The sequence below is a fragment of the Rhododendron vialii genome, chromosome 1a (genome assembly GCF_030253575.1).
Source record: "Rhododendron vialii isolate Sample 1 chromosome 1a, ASM3025357v1".
In the NCBI taxonomy this organism is placed as follows: domain Eukaryota; kingdom Viridiplantae; phylum Streptophyta; class Magnoliopsida; order Ericales; family Ericaceae; genus Rhododendron; species Rhododendron vialii.
This window is the reverse complement of record NC_080557.1, coordinates 2331873-2351741: the sequence shown is the minus strand read 5'-3', so window position 1 is coordinate 2351741 and position 19869 is coordinate 2331873. Positions and strand designations below refer to the sequence as shown.

The 19869-nt window shown below is 35.7% G+C and overlaps 2 protein-coding genes and 1 long non-coding RNA gene across 4 annotated transcripts; all 3 read left to right on the top strand.

Moving 5' to 3' along the window:
• Positions 1-3244: 3244 nt before the first annotated feature.
• On the top strand, positions 3245-4859 carry LOC131336434 (uncharacterized). Its single transcript, XM_058372285.1, has 2 exons — positions 3245-3522; positions 4583-4859. The coding sequence occupies exons 1-2, from the start codon at positions 3302-3304 to the stop codon at positions 4713-4715; spliced, it is 354 nt and encodes a 117-aa protein (XP_058228268.1). The 5' UTR covers positions 3245-3301; the 3' UTR covers positions 4716-4859.
• A 1201-nt stretch (positions 4860-6060) lies between these two features.
• On the top strand, positions 6061-19729 carry LOC131325549 (uncharacterized). Of its 2 annotated transcripts, none has more exons than XM_058357877.1 (6): positions 6061-6217; positions 8176-8270; positions 9250-9511; positions 9661-9857; positions 10471-10658; positions 19125-19729. In XM_058357877.1, exons 2-6 carry the CDS (start codon positions 8176-8178, stop codon positions 19379-19381), a joined length of 999 nt encoding a protein of 332 aa, XP_058213860.1. In that variant the 5' UTR covers positions 6061-6217; the 3' UTR covers positions 19382-19729. The 2 variants fall into 2 exon arrangements, with proteins under 2 accessions (XP_058213860.1, XP_058213851.1); XM_058357868.1 differs by lacking the exon at positions 19125-19729 and adding an exon at positions 10861-11395 and having other exon boundaries at positions 6062-6217.
• Positions 13143-14416, top strand: LOC131325563 (uncharacterized). Its single transcript, XR_009199741.1, has 2 exons — positions 13143-13476; positions 14178-14416. It is a non-coding gene; the product is annotated as an uncharacterized LOC131325563 (long non-coding RNA).
• Positions 19730-19869: the final 140 nt, after the last annotated feature.

Below are 19869 nucleotides of genomic sequence, written 5' to 3'. Positions count from 1 at the left end.
TTTATAAGTAATTTTAGCTTAAAAAATTAAATCGAGAAGAACATCAATCTCCAAGTTTTGATAATTTTTGCATTATTTAAATTAATTTCTAAATAAAGAATCTTGATTTGATCCATATACTGCCATAACTCGATCTTAAAATATTTTGGATTATCATGTGTCGATATTGTACATCTGACTTATGTAAGCACCATGTAAGAATTAATGCTGCTAGATTAATATTATCACTTTAATATCCTAGTTACTTTTTTAAATGTAAAAAATTTTCAATAGATTTTGACTCTAAGTTTTCAAAAAGCATTGTATATACGGTAGACGTAACTAGTTTGTTCGATGATCTTTGGTTATTTACTTATACTGTACGAAAGATACAAAATAAGCAGAATAAATACTCAACTAAAATTTATTTAGTGACCTGTATTTAGTATAATGTAATTAAAAGTTGGCAAAAAGAATATGATTCATTTACAATCCACAGTTGGACTACAGTGAGCAGTTCAAGTGATTACAGCTGCTCTAAAATATTTTTAATGATCCAGACTTATCAATAGTATTTATTGACAAGATAGACACTTTAATAAATTTGAACCATCAATAAACGATCAAAACCAAGACCGTAGAGCAAGCCGGTCCATTGCAAAAGTAAAACAATGGCCGTGGATTCGATGACATATATAAAGGGGGGTCGTATCCCAACTAGTTTAGGTTGGGACCAGTTTAGATTGATTGTGGACTTTTTCCAGGCTCACAACAATAATCGAAACCGCTTACTTTTAGAGCTTGTTGAAAACATTGACCACGCCAATAATCACGTTGATCAGATATCGTTTGATATGATTTTGAAATGCATTAAATTTGTAAGAATAAAAGTGTGTAACACTGAATTGCAACCCAAATGAAACAATTATTTGATGATTAATGCATTTTGAAATTATATCAAACGATATCCGATCAACGTGATTTTCGGTACGATTAATGTTTTCGACGAGATCTAAAGATAATGGCTCCGATTATTATTGCGAGCTTGGAAAGAGCCCACAAGGAGTCCAAACTAGTCCCAACCCAAACTGGTTGTGATACGGCCCTATATAAAGGGTGATAATCTTGAATTTTTTTCCCTCTGGGGTTATTTTCGTCATTAGGTTGCTGCGTAAGCGGTGGAGACAGACAGCTGTATATACGTGTGGGACCCGGACAGTTGATGCTGGTTGTTAGGAATTTTGGCACGTGTGAAGGCAGCTTTACCAAACTTCGATCTTGTGATTTGACACGTGCACATTACATACCTTTTTTTCTTTTCTTTTTTTCCCTTTATTCCCTTTTTTTTTTTACACCCATGGGAAAAATAATTTTCCACGGCCAGAACGGCAGAAAGAAACGACCCAAGGCCTTCCTTGTCTTAGGCAAAATATAAATCTGAAATTCAAATTTTCTAATTTACAACATCTCAATTCAGACATGTTATTTGTCGTTCATGTGTGCAATTAGCCTTTTTCAGTTGTAATCAGATGCACATTGTGGATTATAATTCCTTTTATGAATGAAGTTCTAACCATTCCTAAAAACCAAAAAATATTAATGTAGCATTCGTTATTCTCTCAAATTGCAACTTTGGTTGTTACGGTATATACCCGGGGTCAAAACCACATAAAAATTACGCTGATCGGTGCGGATCAATTTGGTATTCATGGATTTCGGGTGAGATTGCTATTGATCTCTTATATGTTTCACTAACTAAAATAAATACTTATAAAATAAAAATAAGAAATAAGTACTTATAAACTATAAATCTTAGCAAAACGGGATTCAGGCCACCTCTTTTTGTTGCATTTGATCGAATCAGATACATCAAAAAAAATTTAAAAATAAAGTAAAGGAGTAAATGTTGGAAACTTGGTAAGGGAAAGATAATACTTTCGTGTACTGAAAAAACAGATTAGAAACTAGCATTAATACACTTGCATGTGTGTAATCGGAAGAGATAAGTCAGAAGCTAATGGAAACTGTGTGAACAAATTAATTAATCCAATGGGAAAACAAGATCTTACAATAACAGTAAAAGGAAAATTACAACTCACAGATTGAAGACACCGACGAAGAACAAATGTAGATCGAGTCCAGCGATGGATCACTGTGTCCTTAAAACAGATTTCGCTCTCGCCAAGGTGCTCACGATTCTGGACGTCCGCTTCCCAGGATGCAACGATTTTTACGAACGCAGCACTTCGAATGTGTGCCCCGCGAACAAAACTATGTAGAACTCTCTCGGACTCTATATGCGAAATGGATGTGTGCACTGTGGATTTTTGGATACATGAAATGGCTGGAATGAACCTATCTTTCTGTCCCAAGGGGTACGAAACTTGTTCAAAGGGTCACAAAGGAAATGGGTTGTGTTGGTTCCAAACGAACTGATGCAATGGTTCGGAATCACGCACTGGTTCACACGAATGGTCACGCATTGGTTTGGTTCTAAACCAAACAGCCACACCTTTTCGTTGGAAATGAAATTGGGCTAGAGTAAAATAACTTTGGCCCAAGCAAGCCAAGCCCAATTTATTTTAATCAAAGCCCGAGCTAGACGGGCGGTTCCTTCCATATCGAACGATTAATTTCGAGAACCAATTTCTTTCACATCTTAAAATGGTTTTATACCCCAAAGACTAAAAAAAATCTTTCTAAGAAACCATTTTTCTAACAGTAAAAAGAACACACATACAGACATAGACCAACAAAAATTTTAAACACCCAAAAAAACATACCTACAAACGTTAGCATTCAAGACGATGTATTTGGTTTCATTTCACATGAAAGAATAAGGCTCCATTCCGCTTAATTTTTAGCACGTTTTAGAGATTTTGTCCTTATTAAAAAACAGACCAACAAAAACTTTACACACCCAAAAAAACATACCTACAAAGTACAAACGTTAGCATTTAAGACGATATATTTGGTTTCATTTCACATGAAAGAATAAGGTTCCGTTCTGCTTAACTTTTAGCACGTTTTAGAGGTTTTGTCATTATTCAAAAAATATTCGCGTTCGTTAGTTTTGCGTCATATTTTTGTGGATTATTAATTCATTTTGACTAGAGAAATCGGAAAACTTTGGAGCAAAACCGACGAACGCTTTTTTCTTTTTTTTTTTGAGTAAGTACAAAATCTTCAAAAAGTCTTTTTAGCTTAGTGGAAACCGTGGTTGTATGGTTTATTTAAATGACAATTTTAACCTCACATCAGAAATTTTGATGGTGTTATCACAGCCACCCATGAAACACAGGTAGGATTTGGACAACAGGAAATGCTGATCACCGAGAGGGGCATCGTCCCCAACATCTGTTCTTATCTGTTTCTGAAGAAAAATGGCAGAAAATCAGGAACCACTGAAGTACTGGCTCAAAAGAGGGATTTGGGCGAGAATTCAAGGAAGCAACAGGGACCCATTTTCCCATTGAGATTTTCGAACGCAATTCTTGCTCAATCTGCTGTTGCTGTGCTGGGATTGGGATTCATCGATGCCGGGTAGTCTCTCTGTTTTTCCCCCGCTAATTTCTTTTCTTAATTGTTAGGAAATTGCCTACGTAAATCTTTGTGTTCTTGTTTTGATTGCTTGTCGGTTTATTTATGGTTGTCGTAAGTTCATAACAGTAATTCTCGTTACTCTGTTTTCATTAATGTTTCAATCACGGAAGATTTTAAATGGGAATAAAAAGGTAAGGGATTTGTGAAACTGATTTCTTCAGTCATTTTCCTTCTTTTAGACATACAACGAAATCTGAAGCTTGGAACTCGAGGAAAGAAAATGGAAAAGAACCAGCGACTGTGAAAGAGTTTCTTTTCTTTTTGTTTGATTTTGTAAAAGAAAATGAAAGAAAAAATGGGAGGAAAAATACGATCTCATGTATGGGTTCGAAGAGAAAAGAGAAGGAAAATCATGTATTAGAGAGAACCTGAAAAAGAGAAGCAAAAGGAAGGAAATGTAAAAAATAATAGTAATGGGTTTGCTTTCTCCTCAAGGTTCGATTTCCGTTACCAGCAACTCGTGGGTAGGTCTATTTTCCTCCCATTAGGGCTGTAAACGAATCGAGTGGCTCACTAGCTCAGCTCGTTCGACAAAAACTCGGCTAGTTAAGGGAGGCTCGTTTAGTAAATGACTAACCTCGGCTCGGCTCATTCGACAAAGGCTCAGCTTGTTAAAGGCGGCTCGGCTTAATTAAAGAGACTCGTTTAGTAAATGACTAAATGACTAAGCTCGGCTCGATTAAAGAGGCTCGAGCTCGAGATTTTGGCTCGTTTACTAGCTCGAGCTCGATAAAGCTTGGCTCGGCTCGTTTACACCCCTTCACACGTATAAGAGTGTGAAACGGGTGAAACAACTGTTGGAGGAACTATAGGGATTAGTGCAAAGTGGCACACGTCGACCGAAGACACCCTGCAATTAAAAAAGAAAAACTTCCATTATTTTTGAGATATTTTCTTTTGTTTTCCTTTTTTCCTAACAACCAAGCAGAGAAGATAGAACTATTGTGTGGGAAAAGAAGTAGGAGTATTAATATGTTTGGACTTTTAAATGAATGTGCAGGTACAGTGGAGATTGGTCAAGGATTGGAGTGATTTCGAAAGAAGCTGAGGATTTGCTAAAGCTTGCAGCATTTGTTGTAGTCCCATTGTGCCTTCTTCTAATACTTAATTTTTCCAAGAAGCATGAGGCTTGAGATCAGTTGAAACTTGGTACCATGTACAACATTGGCTAGCTCTACTGCAACATAATTTGTTGCAATCCCACATAATTTGGTGTTTATTCGTGGATTTTCGTCGTATTTGTTTTGAGAAATTTAAGCCAAATAATGAATTCAAAATGAAGCCTTTTTCTTAGAGTTATTTAAAATGAAGCTTAAACTATCATAAATTAGGCTACGTTCCAAAAAAATTTCTTGTTTTTGTCCTTATGGCACAATTTCTGGGTGAAATATAATCCACATTAAACACATCCGCATATCTATCTTGATGGGTGTTAGATCCCGTACGATATACGAATATGTGATTAGTAAGATTTTCCACATAAATTTTTTTTGCAATTACGCCCTTTTGTCTTACTCCTAAAAGATTGTCTGGTTCACAAAACGAGAATTTAATAATAATGAACTTTTATTAAAAGAATTTCTACGGGTGCATTTTTCCTATATTTTTTTGCTTCAGGTTTACAACAATAGTCAAATTGTTTTCGTTAAATGATATTTTTAGTTGATGTATGTGAAAAGAATGAACTACCTAAAAATCTGTGAAAAACGTGAATTTGAATCCGTTTAGCCCCTATAGTTTAGTAGAAACACCCAACTCATTTATATCTAGTAACTTGCGGAAAAAAATTGATCTTTTTTCCCACAAAAATGTATTCCTTTTAGGTTCTCATTTAGAAAATGCTAAAAACAATTAAGTGGTCTGTCATCTTTAAGATTTTAAAAGTGTATTGGAATGTACGAAAACATTGTATATAAGTGTCTTAAAGTGTTTAAAAATTGTAGAAGGCATTGAAGTTTGTGTTTGTGTGTGTGTTTTTTTTTTTTTTGGATTTTTTTTAGCTTATTTAGAAGAGTAAAGAGAGAGAGAGAGAGAGAGAGAGAGAGAGAGAGAGAGAGAGAGAAGAAAGTGCAGTTTTACAAGTTTTGAATTTTCTTTAAACAATTCTTTGACTAAATATTTCATTTGGATTTTTTTTTGTCATTATTCAATTTTTTATCGTATTTGTTAATTTCGGGTCAAATTTTTATGAATTATGGGTTTATTTCAACGAGAGGAATCGAAAAAATATAAAATTGTGATCCAAACTCAATTCTTTTGATAAAGCCAATAAAACTTTGTTTTTTCGGCTGATTTTTTACTTTATTCAAAAAATATTTAAATTTGGACCATAATTTTAGCATTTTCGAAACCAAAAAATGTGAATTTTTTTGAATATTCACAAAAAAAAAAACAAAAAACAAGCGATGTGCCAAAATTCCCGAACTCAGCCCCGATCGTGGGGCCCACCTCTTAAATCAGCAAAAAACCTGCCTAGTCTTCGACTGCAATCCGTGTGGTTTGGGTCCCTCTCCCTCTCTCTCTCTCTCTCTCTCTCTCTCTCTCTCCTGTCGAGTCTTCGATCGCTCACTGCAGGTGTTGATTCTTCAACTTGACATCTCTCCACTCTATCTCCGAAGACAAGCTCCTTTGCATCGTATGCCCTCCTTCACGCTTGATCTATTTCAACATTCACATAATTATCGATAACACATGTTTTTCATCAATCGCTTTTGTAGATTTCTACTGTATAAATTTTTTTTTGGGTAATTTTCTACTGTATAAATTGTAGTGATGCACAGAGTATCTGGTTTCATGTTGATAAACCCACTTGATTTATCGATAACTGTAGTAATCTGAGTAAATCAAATCTTTAATGCTTGCTGGATCTGTTGTCTTTTCGGTTTTCTTGTCATATATTTGCAGACATTCATAGATTAGTACAAAAGCCCTTATATACAACCAACCTCATTCTTATCTGCAGTTGTTTTGCCAGTTCAATCGCTTGTAATTAACAATCCAATACTCATGTACTTCAAAGCGGGCATTTTTAATTTCAAATGCAGCCTGGAGAGTTGAGAGCTTTATTGTAGTTTGTCTGCTTATAATCCTCAACGTTAAAGTTAGAGCCCGAGCCCTGCAAATTTAGGGAAGTGTCATTCTTTCACATAATCCTTGGTAAGAGCCATTTTGTTTCACTATCATGACAATTGAAAGACGCACTATCTTGTATTAGGTGCGTAAGAAATAGAGTCGTCACCATAGAGGAAGAGAGAATTTAGCAGATAGTAGTGCTGAAGTTCGGATGAAGTTATGAATTGACTTGTTTTGCTAATAATGTTACGCTAAGGAAATTGCTAAGGTTTTTGGTGAGACTTGGGAAGGAGCAGGGTTTTGACTTTTGAGAGCTGATTCTGGCTAAAGATTAAACCGAAGCGTAGATAGAGCATACCACAACTTTAGAGTGTTGGCAGATGTGAACTGGGTAAGGCACGAACAGTAGATTTGGAGGATTTGGTTGTAGGCAGTGAATAAGAGACGGGCTTTAGTTTTTGGAAGATTTTGGCATAGAGTGCTTGCACTTATTGAGAAATGGGTAGGGTTAGATTTGAGGTTCAGTTTCATGGGCAGCAGTCCATTTAATAGGCTAGTTTTAGCTAGACTAGTTTGAGATTTTATTTAGGTTCACATGCTCAGCAAGTGAGATTACCAGGATTGATTAGGAGTTGTCAGACACGGAAATCTGTAGAAGGCTCTGTCTACGCGAAATTGCAGAGGGACTAGGGTCAAGGGTGGACACCTTCTACCTATAGCTAGTGGAAGCATCTGGAAAAAGGGTTGTTAATAGCTTATCTTGTATCCGGAGAATGGGGTATGATATGTGAATGCAAGGCTATTTTACTTTCAGCAATATGTTGCTCCATAGCATGTTATAAACCCTTTTCAGCCTTATTTTGAAGTCAAATTCAGCCTTATTTTAGTTTGGACTCTAGTTTTAGGAACTTATTGCATTATAGGATGATAAAGGGTACTTTCTATGTTTTCAAAAAATTTAGAGTTTCACTTTCCACCATAAATTTACTTGATTGTGGAGCATACTGCGCTTCATCTTCTTTACAAATTATGGCAGCATTATTAAAATCCTTTGTTCAAAATCCTTGTCTTCCAGTAATATATGTGAAAATCTTCCTCTTTTTGTCTTTGGTACTCTTTAAATTGAACATATTTGTCTTGGCAAGTTATGTTTGAACATACTATATATTGTAATGGGGTTTGAGCTCCTTTATGACTAATCAAATACAGTGTTTGTTTTTTTCTGTGCATGTGACTAAGATTCCATCGTCTGCTAATCACATGGCTAAGAACAGTCATCATGACTTCTTATTAATTTTGAATTGAATTCCTCTCCTTGGATTGGTAGAGTTTTTTTTTTTTTTTTTTCTCAATTGAAGAATTATCTCTGCAAAGTATTGGGAAAAAAGATAGGTTGTTAGCCCTGATTCAGCAGATGCTAGGCAAGTCTCATGCCGTGAAACTAAACTTCTTTCTCCATATTTTTAAATTGCATCACTCATGCTTTCCTATTTTATATTTTCTTATCGATCTTCCTATCAGATGATAGATCGTTATTGGATTGCTTTCTTTGTGGCGCTTTCACTTCTTGTTGGAGCATTTGATGCTAGTGCTGGCGATTTTGATCCAATTTACAGGTAATCCTTCTTCCTTCTTAATGTTGTCACTTGGTACAGTGGCAGTGCAGGCATCTTTCTTGTTGCGGTTGGGATCATATTGTGCTAGAAGTTTATATTTCTCTCTCCTGTCCCCCACGCTTACCAGGGGTCTTATTGTGCATATAACCGTGCCCATAAGATACCTCAAAACTCTGGAATTTAAGTGGTGCAATAGTGATAGGTCCTGCATTTGTGCTCTTTAATGGTTTAAGAACCAATGTTAGTCGAGTTGTTCGCTTTAGATTAGGCCTATTTAATAGCTGAATGACTTGATTCTAAAAAGACCCATTTTATTCACGGGATAGAGCTTGGAATCAGATTCCAAATCCCAAAGGGACCACAATTGTAGTTTTTGGCTGCAACAATTGGTGGAGAGATATCAGTTGGACAACCTATCCATGTAACGTGGTTATTGAATATGGACGGTCTGTTGTATTGGTAATTCCAGTTTGAATTACTCGTCCTGTACTAATTCCAAGATATTGTCTATGGGTTCACTATTAGTTTGGTTTGTGGGAAAGGGCCCAAAATACATAACTTGAAAGATTTGGTCGGTTGGACTGGTCAATAGTTACATCAATTTGTAAAATCGGAAGACCTGAAGACTGACGTATTACTTTGGATTTCCCAGTTATTACCTATGAGTTGACTCGTAAATAACGAGAACTGCCGAACTGGTTACAAAACAATTAGTACCTGACATTTCACTGGAATTTTACACTTCATACTTGCAGCCTGGACCCTACATTTTGACTCATTTCAGGATTTATCTGCTGCAGATTTTTCTATAGCACTACTCCCTTATGCAGTGAGGGTCGACAATTAACACTTGAATTTTGGCCTAATTATTTTTCAGTTTTTGTCTGAGCTCTTTTCTTTATTCACTTCTTGAACAATTGCCTTGATAGGAGTTGCTGGATTTAGACAAAGTGATTTTGTGGGATTTGTTGTATTTTAGGGTTTGTACAGAACAATGTGAAAAGACTGGATGTGTGGGGGAAAGATGCTTTGCAAACTGCAAAGTCCCTTCAGATGGTGCCTCACTAGACGGTCCTTGGTACATGCAAGAACCTCTTTATTTGCAGTGGAAACATTGGGATTGCCAAAGTGATTGCCGTTACCATTGCATGGTGGACAGAGAGAAAGAAAAGGCAGCACTTGGTCATGGGCCTGTGAAGTATCATGGTAAATGGCCCTTTGTGCGTGTTTATGGGATACAGGTTCGCTATTTTACAAGCTTTATTCCTTGCCATCACCTTTATCTGCTTTATACCTTGCCATCACCTTTTTCTGTGGAAATTTGTTGAAAAAGTTTGTCAGTTTAGACATTTCGATTAAGCAACTAGAGTAATGTTTTGCAATTACTCAGGAGCCAGTTTCCGTAGCTCTCTCAGCCCTCAACCTCGCAATGCATTTCCATGGTTGGGTATCATTTTTCATCCTTCTGAACTACAAGCTGCCCCTTAAAGAAGATAAGAAGCCGTACTATGACTATGCCTTCTTCTGGAATATCTATGGCCTCCTATCAATGAACTCATGGTTTTGGAGTGCTGTTTTCCACAGTCGGTAATCTTTTTTCTTGCCAATTTTCTGCTCCCTGGTAGATGTGTAATTTGATAGATTACATGGAGAGGCAAGGTTACAGTTTCTTACATCTTTTCTCTGCTTAACCCTTATAACCTCTGACAAGAGGTACGACTAGCATGTTGCCCTACACAATGGATAACTATTACTCTATTAGTAGACAATAGACATTACCTGGGAATCTGTCAAGACTTCCCCTTCCTCACTTTCGACAAACTACCTTGGATAATGAGAAAACAAAGGTGAATACTCGTATAACTAGAAAGAGAGATTGGTGTTTTTCTGTTGGCTGTGGTTGTATCGTTTCACACTCTCTAACCTGTCAGTATGTGCCGGATGGGGCTAAAGTTGGAAGTCAGATAACATAGCTGAATACATCTGGCTTGGGAAAAAGAATAAGAGAAGAAGAAACATCGGGATAGTACTTGCTTATAGCACTATCGAGCCTTATAAATTTATGTTTGTCGACTTAATGTGTTTGATTTGGTCTTGAAGCACTGCACAGCAGCAGCAATAGTTGTTGTACCTTTTGTATATTTATATTATGTATATTTCGATTAGTAATTACTTATCCACAGGACCTTGTGAACTGCAGGGATGTTGATGTGACAGAAAAGCTAGACTACTCATCTGCGGTGGCATTACTCGGTTACTCCCTCATACTGGCTATTATAAGAAGTTTCTCCGTGACAAAAGAGGCCGCCCAAGTCATGGTTTCTGCTCCGCTGATTGCTTTTGTAACGACGCATATCTTATACCTCAACAATTATCAACTTGACTATGGTATATTCCTCTTATCCATCTACTCCAAGTTGCACAAACTTCCTTTATCCTCTTAGCTATCGTCATTGAATTTCATTTGAATGATACTCGTATCCAGAATTTAGTTTCAGAGTTGTACATGTGTCTTGCTTTCTTTTCTAATGGCCTGAAGATATGCTTGGTGCTTGTTCTAATGGCGTGAATTCTTGAAATGATTTTACAGGGTGGAACATGAAAGTTTGTGTTGTCATGGCTGTTGCTCAACTTCTCATTTGGGCAGTTTGGGCCGGCGTCAATCGCCATCCTTCTAGGTTGAAGTTATGGGTGGTGGTTTTGGGAGGCGGCCTCGCAATGCTCCTAGAGATCTATGATTTCCCTCCATACGAAGGATTTGTGGATGCCCATGCTCTTTGGCATGCCACTACTATCCCCCTCACCTACATTTGGTGGAGTTTCATCAAAGATGATGCAGAGTTCCGAACTTCCAGCCTTTTGAAGAAGGCAAAGTAGCGTTTTGGGAATTCCATTTGTGAATTGGTTGGTTTGCTTTTCAACAACACTTTTGAGAGTTTAAGCAACATTAAATTGTAGGAACTCCGTTCTTTTTATCTTGTCACGAGACAAAGGAACTAGGATACTTCCTAATTTTGCGCAAGATTTTGGCATTTTGGGAATGCGACAGTGCGTTAAATTATTAGTTTTGCAAATGTACCTTGGTAACCTGTGCTTGGTGGTATAAACAGCATTCTAGTGTCAAAGAGTTTAGATCACGAGAGTCTAGGATTTCCTGAATTGGTTTGGTGTTTCCTCCTACCTCATAGATATCTGGAGTAATGATATTAGGATTTTTATGAGTGAAAGATTTCTGATTTCTTTCTCCATTTCCAATTGGTTGAATTTGCGATACTCAAGCAGGCGCCGCAATAATATGATAATAGGTCTGTCCCTACCTTCGACGAAAAGGGAAGAGATGGTAATGCGTGGAATAACTATTATGCTGCTGTATAATTGTACTAACTACGCGATTTCATTGTAAGTCGAACAACACGGACAATAGCTTATTTGAGCTTAGTTTTAACAAGCGAACGCAAACTCAAATTTAAACAATTTGGTTCGTTTATTGAACCTCGAGAGTGATTTGTAATACTACGAAACATAAGAAAAAATGATTTTACACGGGCTCTTCATTCAATCTAAACAAAATCGTTGATCTATATAGAGTCAGTTAACACTCATTTTTAAGTTGGCCCTTAAAAGCACCCACAGACTCCTCTCGAATTAGGGGTGCACACCGGCCGGTAACCCGTCCAATCCAGCCTGTTTTTCTTAGGGTTCGGAGTAAGTATTTAGGCTTTTAGGGTTGGGCTGAGTTGAGATTTTAAGCTCGTTTAATATACTTCATGTATCCGTCAATCAATACATACAGCTCTTGGGGTCGACGTTTGGGTTCCATTGCTTGTTTTGAGCACTCAATTCACCCACAAACGCATTTAGAAACTTAAACCTATGCATTAGACGTACACATGTAAGTTCTTACCTGTTGAAAAGATCTAACAAACCAAATACTTTCAAAGAGTAGGATTAGTCGAGGGGCTTGTAACTGGGCCGGACATCCAAGTTATTAAAAATAAATAAAGTGTAGTTAACGGATGGCGGACAAAGAACGTGGCATAAGCTAACGGGTTGAATCATGATCCGGTGAAGTCCGCCGTTCAGAAAAAGCCAAAGAAAAACCCTTATTTGCTTCTCGTTTTTAGTTTTTTGATATGGGCCAAACTTTCAAGAAAGTTAGAAATGATAACCTTTTTTTTTTACATCGGCTGCTTCTAGTCCCTCTAATCACAAAACTGCATCTGTACACATATAATTAAACAAGAAGGAAGAGAGAGAGAGAGAGAGAGAGAGAGAGAGAGAGAGAGAGGTGTAACTGGTTCAGTGCTTTCAGAGCACCGTGACATGGTCTTCCGGAATAATTCAACAACAAACATTCTTGAGGGATCTACGGCTACGTTTGTGAACGCCACATACAACCGTGTGGTGCTACAATGGTCTAAAGCACTACGTGATTGTGCTCTGGAACTACCGAGAGAGAGAGAGAGAGAGAGAGAGAGAGAGAGAGAGAGAGAGAGAGAGAGAGAGAGGTAATCTGTTTAGAACAGCGGGGGAGGGAAATGAGAGGCCCCAAATTGCTGGCCTTGGATTGTTTTGACGTATAGTACAAAGAGAAGAGGAAGGAGTTGGGTTACCTTATCCTGTCCTATAGATTTCTCTTCATTTCCTCTCACCTCTCTGCTTCACTTCATCATCATTTAATAGCTAGGCTCAACAAACTACTAGTCCAAGAAATCGAAGAAGAAGAAGAAGAAAATCTCTCTCATTAACTACCCATATCTGATATCTCTCAATCATAATTCTCCCCTCTTAATATCTCTATATGTATATACAATATATATATACGCACACACCCACCATGTAAAAGCAGGATTCGACCTCTCTCTCTCTCTCTCTCTCTCTCTCTCTCTCTCTCTCTCTGTTTCTTGGGTACTACTCTGCTTCGAGTTGTTTCTTGAGAATTTGAATTGACTTTGATTTTAGAAATACCCATCATCTTCTTAGCTCAGAATCAAAGAATTTCGATAGTATTCAATCTACAAAAGCAAGGGGTGGCTTATACGATAAGTACAGTTAGTAGCATTTTTATTGTCGTCCAAATTGGATTGAAATAACGTAAATTCAGATAAAAAAGAAGTTTGGGCGGCACAATTAATGGCTCCTAAGACAGGAAAATCAAAGCCTCACAACAAAGCCAAGGGAGAGAAGAAGAAGAAGGAAGAGAAAGGTGAGTACTTAATTCTCTACATTTTGTTGTTCACTCCTACTCTGTTTTCTGGTGTTTTTTCTGTTTGTTTCCCAAGAAACTGAAGGAAAAATGGAGGACATAATTTTGAATTTTTCGTTATTTCTTAAGTTCTTTGTGAAGACTGGAGGAATGTATTCACTTATAGCTCTTTAATTTTTCAATGTTTGGATTTAAAAAAATTAACCCATTAAGGATTTAATCTGGTTTTCCTTTTAGCTCTTTAATTAAGGAGGAGAGATATTATCAATTCAAAATAAGAAGGGCGCTACTATTCACAGCCCTCTATTTACTCCCATAGCCCGTTAAAAATTTTCAATTATACTCGACAGTTAGTTACCGAAATTGAGATATATTTTCAGCGTCCAATTACCGAAATATAATATTTTTTTCAACAGATGTTTACCGAAAATGCATGTTTGACAGTTGTTTACCGAAAGTTGAACATATTTTCGACATGTAGTTACCGAAATATAATCTTGTTTTCAACAGCAATTTACCGAAATGTTATTTATGATTTTCAACAATCATTTACCGAAATTTAGTGGGCTACGGGAGTAAATAGAGGGCTGCGAATAGCGGCGCCCAATAAGAATTTGAGTTTTCTCTTTAATTATGGATTTTATCAACAACTAAACTCTGTTAGTTATTCACTGAAAACTCTCTCTGTTTTTTGGGTGCAGTTTTGCCGACAGTAATTGAAATTACCGTAGAAACCCCGGACGAATCGCAATTGACACTTAAGTCCTGTTTGATAACAGTGATAGATGGATGAGATTCGTAAGGAGATGAGATTAGAATTGAAATTGGTAATGAAAAGGGATTGTTAATGAGTATGTTTGTTTGGGAGGAGATTAGATGATGAGATTATTAATAGTATCATGTTTGTTTGAAATGAGATTAGATTATGAGATTGAATTGATAGAAGAAATTGGTAATGAGAAGGGGTTAGGATTGGATTACGAATACCAAATCCCAATGGGTATTGCTAATACCCCTTATGGGCCGGATTGTTCATCCCATGGTACTACCCATCCCGACCAATTTTGGAAACCAAACAAAGTATTACTAAGGGTATCCACAATGCTATAATCAAAAATTGATAAACAAAAGTTGTCGCACCAGCTTTTGATTATTTATTTAAGAGATTGCTAGAGTTAGCAATGTAGATGTCTACAATGACATTATTAAAATTGGATAACCAAAACTTATCATATCATTTTTTCAAACTACAAAAAACGAAAAATTGTAAACAGTAGAAAATAGTTTTGAAACTAATAAAAACTACAGTATTTACTAGAAATAAAAAATAGTTTTTGAAACTTTTTTTTTGGAAGAAAATAATTTTCTAGTAAAATTCTTTTTTCAAAAATATTGTTTGAAAAGAAAGAGAGAGGAAAATTGGAAGAGATATATTTTTGTATAATGATTGGTGTATTTAATTGAGAATATATAGGATCTATTAAATTTGGTTATTATCAAAGGCTGCTAGTTTTGGTTATCCGAAGCTCAAAATTTGATTATTTTTAAGGAGCTCGTTAAATTTGGTTATAGCATTGTGAGCAATATTTTGTACCAATAATATTAACTTTAAAAACCTTTTACTTTTGATTATAGTATTGTGGATACTCTAATACCATCACCTTAGCAATCCAATTCCAACCTCTAATCCGTTTATCAAACCGGGCCAAGGTAAGTATGTGTCGGCATTTTACCTTTCACGATAGTTTCCAATTTACCCTTTCTGTAATGCTCAAGAGATTTTGAAAGATGTGATTGACGATTAAAATGGAAATAATAAAAAACTAGGACATGATTAGCAATATAATATACATGATGTTTTTACCCTTTCTGTAATGATCAAGAGTTTGAAAGATTTACCCAAAAAAGAGAGTTTCAAAGATGTGATTAACGATTAAAATGGAAATAATAAAAAACTATGACATGATTAGCAATCTATATCTATATAATATGGAAGAGCGGTACATATTTTTCACCGTTGGATTGGTACATAAATTTCAACCGTTGGATTGAAAATACATGCCTTTGAATCCTTTTACATGACTTTGAATCAATCATGCCTAATATTCCGGAAATTAGATACGAAAATTTTCCGTAAATTTGAGAGTAATTATGGTAATATCTATAATTAAATAAGCTATCAATCATAATCTCTACGAAAATTTTCCGTAAATTTGAGAGTAATTATGGTAATATCTATAATTAATTAAGCTATCCTAAACCCTTTCTTTTTTGCTATAATTAGCCACCCTTCACTAATATTCCGGAAATTTGCTAATAATGTGCTAATATTTCAGAAATTTCTCATTAATATTCCGGAAATTTGATACTTGGTGAGACTGATTATGGTAATATAATACTTGGTGGTAATCGACTAATACATATCTTTTTTTAATTGACTAATTATGGTAATAAACTAAATTTTGGTCTCACAGGAAGGAAAATTTCAATTCATGGTATGGTCTCACAAGAAGGAAAATTTTGATTGGGTTCAATCAAATATTTCCGACTTTGGATTGCCAATGCAATGAAATTTGAGTGTTTTGAAGGCCATATCAAGCTATAAATCTGATATCCTATTATTTTGACGTTTTCATCTCCTCCCCTATCCTATATGCATCATTTCAAAATTCGTCTCTCTTAATCTATGTATGTTCTCTCTACTCAAATCGAAGTTCTCCTTCTAATTGTATTTTGTTGTTGCCAATTGTTTCTATAAAATGTGTCTCATGCATGTACATCCTCTTTGTTGTTCATGGATTTCTAGCGAAAATTGACTACAAATTGTGCAATTTAGGTGATATGACGAACTACATTCTTTCTTGCCCTTTTCTTTTTCTTTTTATTTATCGAAAGGAATCCGGAGTTTTCTTGAATGAAAGGCATTACCCTAATTTTGGTATTACATGCATTATGCTCTTTGATTTTTTTTGATAGGCTGCATTATGCTCTTTGTTGCCGTAACATTGGAAATCATCTTTAGAGTTGTTAATGGAGCTTAATTTCTGGCCATTTTAATTCCAGGTAGAAATAGTCAATACAAGATGCCAATACCCGACAAATTTTAAACATATAGCACTAATTTAAAATGTGCCCAATCTATTGATCATTATTGTCTTTTAATTACTTTTTCCAATTCTCAATGGTTCTAAGCAGATTGAAAGTGGCAATCGAATGCATTGAATGTCCCATGTAGTTGTTGGCACTGATGTGAAGCATCCAATTTGTGCCATAAATTTTGGTATAAGCTTCTTTTTTTTAACCGTAGGAAAATAAATCAAGAGATTATTTAATTTGGTTTGCTTTGTAATGTACTCAAGGTGATCGGACCAGCTTACGTGGATCTCAATTGATTTTGAGGGGATAATACCACCCCCACTTGCTATATGCATCTCAATTTAAGTTTAATAAGGCTTCCGTCCAATTGAAATATTGAAATGTTGGAATGGGATTTTTGGTATAATATATCATTTTGGAATGAGTTGCAGAGTATTATAAATAAGTTTTTCGGTGTTATTATATATCATCCCTTAAACAAATGACTTGGCATACTAACTCGCCTTCTATTGACATATCATTCTCTTTTTGGATTAGGATTGAGAAGCCTCAAAGCTCAAAAGGATCAATAATAGTCTTGAAGATTTTTAGACCTGACATGTTTCATGTTTACCTTTTAGATGTCTCCTCGAGGCACACATTTTCGTTAATGTGTATTGTTTTTTATTTTCATCGGTGTTTTGGATGGTGTTTTTTGATTTGATCAAGTTTTATGAGTTTGAGTTTGTTCTATGCGTCTTAGTTGGTTGAATTTGATGTTCAGTATTTATTTGGTGTGCTAAATGTCTGAACCGTGCCTTCAGGCACGGGCATGCGCTAGTATAATATATATGATGATGTTTTTACCCTTTCCGTAATGATCAAGAGTTTGAAATATGTGATTGACGATTAAAATGGAAATAATTAACAACTATGACATGATTAGCAATATAATATGAGATTAAATTCTTTCTACCGGCGGTAGAAAACCCCACTTTTCCGCCACCACTTTTTTTGTCATACAATGTACTTATTGTTGATCTGAATCGTTCATCTTATAAACCCCACATAGTAGTGTGTTCTTGCAAAAAATAAACTTTATCGGACATTGATAGGAGTATCAAAAATTTAATTTTACTTTATAAAATGGATAGTTTATCCTTATTATTAGTTTCAAAAATCATATTGTCCAATTTTTATATATCTATCGAATTCCGATCAAGCTGATTTTTTGCATGGCAATACTATATTGCTGTTCTTAAAATAAGAATGGTTCTTATCACAACAATGTGGAAAAGTGGAATTTTACACCGTCGGTCAATAGAATTTATTCTCATATAATATATATGATGTTACAAAAAATAAAAAGTTAAAATCAGGGAGTTGATGGTTCAAAATAAGCATATGTATACCTCATTATATTTGAAGAACATCAATGACGCCCCATACTCCTACCATAAGCCAAAAAGAGAAGTGAGAAACAATGACATTTGTTAACAGTTAAGAACAAAAATATGAACAGCTCCTTATATCTTTTAGGAAAAATTTACGGTACACAACCTTGCATATTAGATTTTGTGGCCCTTTAAATGAGATTTTGTGGATCTTTTTATTAGTTTATGTGGCTAAATTTATGAATGTGCGCATGGTATGCACGTTTGACCAAATCAATGGTTCAAATCGCGCTACCTAGTCAAAAAATGACCTGTTCAACCGGTCACACTAATAAAATAATATATAACCACAAAATCTCATAAAATTAGCCACAAAAATTAGTTACAACTCGTAAACTTGAAGTAGCAATTTGCGAATCAGTAATTGACACCACAAAATTTCATATTTAGAGCCAACACAAGTGAACTTAGAAAATTTCTCATATGAGATCTTTGCATATTCCTAACCACAAAATCTCATAACCAAGTCCATATATACTCGTGAATTTTTAGACCATTAGAACACATAAATTGAACCACAAAAACTCATTAAGAAAGAAAGAAAAACCCATAAAGGCTACTCCCATAGCCTTTTTACTTTCCTGTCATTTTTTTCATAGCCTTTTTGGTAGTTTGGCTTGTAGTGAACCACAACATGGTGGTATACAAACCCACAAGAACTCATAAATAAGGCCACAAATGTACGTAAAGGTTGTATTTGGTTGAAAGTTTAGTTTAGTTTAGTTTTGATAGTAGGTGGAGAGAGAAATAGAGTAATGATTGAAGATAGGGGTAATGATTGGAGAGAGATAGAGAGAGATGAGAAAGTAATAATTGAAAAAATAGGGTAATGATTGGAGAAAGAAATAAGGTAATAATTAAAAACAAAACTAAAACTAAACGGTGAACCAAACAAAGCAAGTAGTTTTGGCTCAATTTATTCATTTTTGAATATGTGTAAATTAAAGTTCCAGTTATACATCACAATGCCATGTTATACAAGGAGCAATCCTTTGAATTGAAATTGCAACATGTTGTAGTGAACCACGACGTTTGTCTTGCTCTCTTGTTCTAATGGCCTCAAGATACGCTTGATGCTTGTTCTAATGGCGTGATTTTTTTTTTTTAATGATTTTACAGGGTGGAACATGAAAGTGTGTGTTGTCATGGCTGCTGCTCAACTTCTCATTCGGGCAGTTTGGGCCGGCGTCACTCGCCATCCTTCTAGCTTGAAGTTTTGGGTGGCGGTTTTGGGTGGCGGCCTCGCAACGCTCCTAGAGATCTATGATTTCCCTCCATGCGAAGGATTTTTGGATGCCCATGCTCTTTGGCATGCCACTACGATCCCCCTCACCTACATTTGGTGGAGTTTCATCAAAGACGATGCAGAGTTCTGAACTTCTAGCCTTTTGAAGAAGGCAAAGTAGCGTTTTGGGAATTTCCATATGTGAAATGGTTGGATTGCTTTTCAACAACACTTTTGAGAGTTTAAGCAAACATTAAATTGTAGGAACTCCGCTCTTTTTTCTTGTCACGAGACGAAGGAACTAGGATACTTACTAATTTGGTGCAAGATTTCGGCATTTTGGGAACGCGACTGTGCATTGAATTATTAGTGCGTTGAATTCTTAGTTTTGCAAATGTACCTTGATAACCTGTGTTGTGGTATAAACAGCATTCTAGCGTCAAAGAGTTCAGATCAGGACAGTCTAGGATTTCCTGAATTGGTTTGGTGTTTCCACCTACCTCACTGATATCTGGAGTAATGATATTAGGTTTTTTTTGTGTGTGTGTGTGTGTGAAAGATTTCTGATTTCTTTCTCCATTTCAAATTGGTTGAATTTGCAATACTCAAGCAGACACCGTAAATAATATGATAATAGGT